This window comes from Myotis lucifugus, unplaced genomic scaffold (genome assembly GCF_000147115.1).
Source record: "Myotis lucifugus unplaced genomic scaffold, Myoluc2.0 scaffold_152, whole genome shotgun sequence".
In the NCBI taxonomy this organism is placed as follows: domain Eukaryota; kingdom Metazoa; phylum Chordata; class Mammalia; order Chiroptera; family Vespertilionidae; genus Myotis; species Myotis lucifugus.
The window spans coordinates 2,118,041-2,123,649 of record NW_005871200.1 but is presented as its reverse complement, the minus strand read 5'-3'; the positions used below and the strand labels follow the sequence as shown (position 1 = coordinate 2,123,649).

At 38.5% G+C, this 5,609-nt stretch overlaps 1 protein-coding gene across 1 annotated transcript in view; it reads left to right on the top strand.

Moving 5' to 3' along the window:
• The window catches only part of RARS2 (arginyl-tRNA synthetase 2, mitochondrial), a 67,690-nt gene that overhangs the window by 5,658 nt on the left and 56,423 nt on the right, over positions 1-5,609 (top strand). Inside the window, exon 2 of the mRNA XM_006095359.3 lies at positions 4,888-4,961. Within this exon, the coding sequence (XP_006095421.1) occupies positions 4,888-4,961 (74 nt within the window). The remainder of the gene's footprint in view (positions 1-4,887; positions 4,962-5,609) is intronic.

Here is a 5,609-nt window from a genome sequence, read left to right as displayed (position 1 = left end):
AGGAACAATCAGGCTGTCAGGGCAGGTGAGCAGTTAGGAGCCATTGTCCCGGATTGTGAGAGGGATGTCCAACTGCCAGTTTAGGCCTGATCCCAACTGGTAGTCGGATATCCCCCAAGGTTCCAGATTGGAGAGGGTACAGGCTGGGCTGAGGGGACCCTCCCTCCCATGCATGAATTTTGTGCACCGGGCCTGTAGTTACTAGATAAAACATGCTGTGTAGTTATGCCCTTTGTACCTTGGTTTTCAAGAAGCATAGTAACTATCTTTAGCTTGGTTTTCTGGTATAATTTTACACCTTCATTTTATTTATATGTTCTTAAGCCCCCTTCAGAGCCCTTTTGGAGCAAATAAATGTAATTTTAAAAAGAAACATTTAAAAGTAGTTTTTAGTTTATATAAGAAATTTTTTGTTTTGTTCACTTGAATTAAACTTTAAAACTTTCCTACATCACTTTTTTTCCCCCCAGCAAAGTTTAGTTTTATTTAAGAAAGACAGAAAATGTTAGTGGTTGTGGATGTTTTGAGATGTAGAAGGAAATAGGATTTATTACATCCTAATTATGTGACACATTTTTCTTAATCCTCACAAGAGCCCTACCTGGTTTCTTTTTTTTTTTTTTTTTGGTTTCTTATTTAATAGATTTATTATCCCCGTTTGTCAGATGTGTAAACTTAAGTTCATGCATGTAAAATGACTTTCCCAAGGATGCAAAGCTAATAAAACTAGAACTGGAATTTGAATCCCTTTTTTTCTAAGAGAAATTATAACAGAACCTTTATTACTGAGAATCTGTATTGGCACGAACATTTTGTAGTATAAACAAGAAGTATTGCAGCTTTCATTCTATAAATGCTTTGAAAATATCTACTTCTGAGAAAATATCCTAAAGAAATACCTTTTTGTAGGGGATACAGTAATGGCAGTTCCTAAAGACCAGAATTTAAAAATAAAGATTGCACTTTAAAATTTAAAAATCAACCTTTACTAGATCAAAGCAGAAATGTACAGAGCATCTTAAAGAGAAATGACAGCTCCAGGTCAGCAAGTTTTGACTTTTTTTTTAATGTTTGTGAAATTCAACATATTTTTTTTTACAATTTGAAGATAATACTACCAGTTAGGAGACAGTGCTTTTAGTTTTATTCTTCTCCGGAATAGTTACAAACACATCTGAAGAAGATTTCTTCCTACATTCTTTACTTCCTATTTACCCCATTTCTCCCTTGTCTTATCCCTCAACAGCCATGGTTTGTCCATTGCAAAGGCTTCATAAAAATTAAGGAGTCAAGGAGAAAAGAGGAAGGCAGTTCTAAATTCATTATGGCAATACTGCTATCTCACTCTTTTCATGCATTGCTCATTGAAAGGATATATGTATGACACGGGTTGGGTGTAGGTTCTGGTTTTAGATTGCTTGTGTTAACATCTGAGCTTTTTCACTTAGGCATGTTACATAAATTCTCTGTATTTCAGTTTCATCTTTTTTTTCCCTGAAAATTCATTTTTATTTTTATTTATTTTTTAATAAATCTTTGTTGTTCAGATTATTACAGTTGTTCCTCTTTTTCCCTCCATAGCTCCCCTCCACCCGGTTCCCACCCTACCCCCTACCCTAACCCCCCCCCCCCAACACTGTCCTCATCCATAGGTGTAAGATTTTTGTCCAGTCTCTTCCCTCACCCCCCGCACTCCCTTCCCCCTGAGAATTGTTAGTCCACTCCCTTTCTATGCCCCTGTTTCTATTCTATTCACCAGTTTATTCTGTTCATCAGATTTTTTATTCACTTGATTTTTAGATTCACTTGTTGATAGATATGTATTTGTTGTCACTTTGTTCATAATTTTTATCTTTACCTTTTTCTTCTTCTTCCTCTTCTTAAAGAATACCCTTCGGCATTTCATATAATACTGGTTTGGTGGTGATGAACTGCTTTAGCTTTTTCTTATCTGTGAAGCTCTTTATCTGACCTTCAATTCTAAATGATAGCTTTGCTGGGTAGAGTAATCTTGGTTGTAGGTTCTTACTATTCATCACTTTGAATATTTCTTGCCACTCCCTTCTGGTCTGCATGGTTTCTGTTGAGAAATCAGCTGACAATCGTATGGGTACTCCCTTGTATGTAACTAACTGTTTTCCTCTTGCTGCTTTTAAGATTCTCTCTTTGTCTTTTGCCCTTGGCATTTTAATTATGATGTGTCTTGGTGTGGTCCTCTTTGGATTCCTCTTGTTTGGGGTTCTCCATGCTTCCTGGACTTGTAAGTCTATTTCTTTCACCAGGTAGGGGAAGTTTTCTGTCATTATTTCTTCAAATAGGTTTTCAATATCTTACTCTTTCTCTTCTTCTGGCACCCCCAGAAGATGTTGGTACATTGAAGTTGTCCCAGAGGCTCCTTGCACTATCTTCATATTTTTGTATTCTTTTTTCCTTTTGCTTTTCCGGTTGGGTGTTTTTTGCTTCTTCATATTTCATATCTTTGACTTGATTCTTGGGATCCCCTAGTCTGCTGTTGTATCTCTGTATATTATTCTTTATTTCAGTCAGTGTATACTTAATTTCTAATTGGTCCTTTTTCATATCCTTGAGGGTCTCACTATATTTCTCAGAGGTTTCTAGAAGATTCTTTAGTAACCTTATAACCATGGTTTTGAACTCTATATCCAGTAGTTTGCTTTCCTCCATTTCTTTCATTTATGATCTGTTTCTTTGTCTCTGCATTTTGGCTGCTTCCCTGTGTTGATAGAGTGGCTTTGTGTGCTAAGTGTCCTATAGGGCCCAGTGGCTCAGCCTCCCTAATTACCCGAGGTTGACACTCTTGGTGCACCCCTTTGTGGGCTGTGTGCACAATCTTGTTGTAGTTAAGCCTTGATTGCTATTGGTATCATTGGGAGGAATCGACCTTCAGGTCAGTTGGCTGTAAGGACCAGTTGTGTCTACAATGGGAGAACTTCTGTGCTGGAGACACCCTTATGGGGCAGGACTTGCTTCAGTGGGGCTTTGGCACTCACTGAGTCTGCCCCCTGAGTGTGTCTCTTATGGATGTGAAGAGTTGTAATCTGGATGGTCTCCCTCTGACCACTGGGTAGACTGGCTCTTGGATCTCCAAGGAGGTGCAAAGTTAACCACTGCCTGAGGCCACCCAGCAGAAGCTACAGAGAGATCTGCAGATTCCTCCTCTTTGTTTGGGGTTTGGACATGCCCAGATGAGGCGCCCCTGTGAAGTAATGCAGGCTGCTGATGAGCCTTAGGCCTTCTTTTGGAATCTCTGGGATTCTCTGACCCAGATACAGTTTGACAGGTTTTTAGGCAGAGATAGGCCAGGCCATTAGTATGCAAAAGCCTCTATGCACAGCTTGGGTGGGGATGTAAATTGGGTGGGGCAGGGTTTCAGGGAACCACCAGGGTGGGGCAAACCGCAATGGCTGCCAGTCTGCTTTGCCTCTGAGAGGTCCTGGGGTCTGTGTCCCATGCCCCATGCAGGAACAATGAACACTGCAAGCACTTTTGCGAGGAAGCCGCCCTCACATTCCACCCCGATGCCAGACAGTACAGTTTCTCTCTGTATCCGTCTGGGTCCCCAAATTTTTGCCTATAGCTGGAGTTCAGAGCAGTTGGGAGCTTGTATCTCCCTCCCAATTGAAAAAGACAACAGCGTACCCAGCTAGCAGCCCCTTTCGCGTGCGCCTCCGTACCTCCACACTTCCACCTCCTGCCGGACTCAATGCGCTTTTCTCTTTCCTTCTAGTTGTAGAATTTCCACTCAGCCAGCCTTCCCGTTGTTCTGGATGATACTCGTTTTGTCTTTTAGTTGTAGTTTAAATGTGGTTGTACGCGGCAGCAAGTTCAGGTGTTTACCTATGCCGCCATCTTGGTTCTCCAGTTTCATCGTTCTTGAAATAAATTCTATAATAGTGTGAAAGTCATGGAATTATTTCAAGGAAAAATTAAGGCATGTAAGATGTGCCTGTCATGTAAGAATCATTCAATAAATAGGATTGACTAAGGCAATAGTTCATAACTATGGCTATGCATTATATTCATTCAAGGAACTTTTTAAAAATACAAATGCCCCTGCCCCTGCTGTTCTAGCTAACCTTTAATAGAGCCTGGGGATCATATTTTTCTCCCATTATTTATTTGTTTATTTTTAAGTGCCATGAGATTTTTATCTCTCTTGTTCATTGCTATGTCCCCAATTTCTAGAACAATGCCTGGCACAAATTAGGCACTCAATAAATACTTTATTAACAAATAAAATGAATTATCTTTGATTCCTCAGTGGTTCATCTCTCTTTTAGGAAAAAACATTAACTCATTTTTAAATTTATAAATGCAAAATTCTTTTTTTGAGGGGGTGGGGGACATTATGTTTGTTACTTATAGTCACACCCTCTTCTCATCCTCAGTCCCTGGAAACCATGATCTATTCTTCATCCTTACAGTTTGGGGTTTTCTGGAATTTTAAGTAAATTGAATCATACACTATATAGCTTTTTAAAAATATATATATATTTTATTGATTTTTTACAGAGAGGAAGAGAGAGGGATAGAGAGTTAGAAACATGGATGAGAGAGAAGCATTGATCAGCTGCCTCCTGCACACCCCCTACTGGGGATGTGCCTGCAACCAAGGTACATGCCCTTGACTGGAATCAAACCTGGGACCCTTCAGTCCGCAGGCCGATGCTCTATCCAGTGAGCCAAACCAGCTAGGGCCACTATATAGCTTTTTGAGTCTGGCTATTGTCACTTAGTGCATTTGAGGCTCATTTATGTTGTTAAGTGTCTCAACATTCCTTTTTTTGCTAAGCACTGTTACAGTGAACCTGGAACAAATATATTAACAATCTTGCTCTGTTTTGTTTTGTTTTTCTTTATTTTTAGCTTTCCAGAGTATTGGATCTTCCACCAGAAAACTTGATCAAGTCAATATCTGCAGTTCCAATTTCCAGAAAAGAGTTAAGTATAACATACTTGTAATAATATAAAATGTTGCTTACTTTGTAAAGATACCAAAAAAGAAAGTTACTCTTCAATTTATAGAGTAGTCCTTAAAATTAACCCTTTTAGTAACCTTGTGTTGTTTTGATATTTATGCTGATAACTATAATTATGGCGAAGTCTTTAAGAAGAATGAAGAATGAGGTTCAAATTTAATTGTGTAACAGCAACTAAAAGAAATAAGATTATGGTTAGGATCTAAGGGTTTTTGAAGGACTAGGAGAGATTATACACCTGATGCTTGAATACTATTGTACAATATTTACCTGCTAGTTTTTTCTTCCCCTCCATTTGGAGACTCACGGTGTTACAGGGAACTTTTGGTTAGGACTACATGCAGCCAATAGTTTATCTTGTTGGTTGCAAGGAAAAATCTATCTCTTTGTGAGTTTTATCATTCTAAATGATACTTGTTTACCATTTGACTAGAAAACTTTAATATTTGGATAAAATACCCTCTCAGTCAATTAATAATGACAAGAAATTTGCTAGACATTTAAGCCCTAAGCTTTAGAAAGATGTAAAGATATAATCATCAGTATCATTATGTCCTTATGTTTTGTCCCCTTTGTCAGCATTTTAGATTCAGTAGGATAAATATTCTT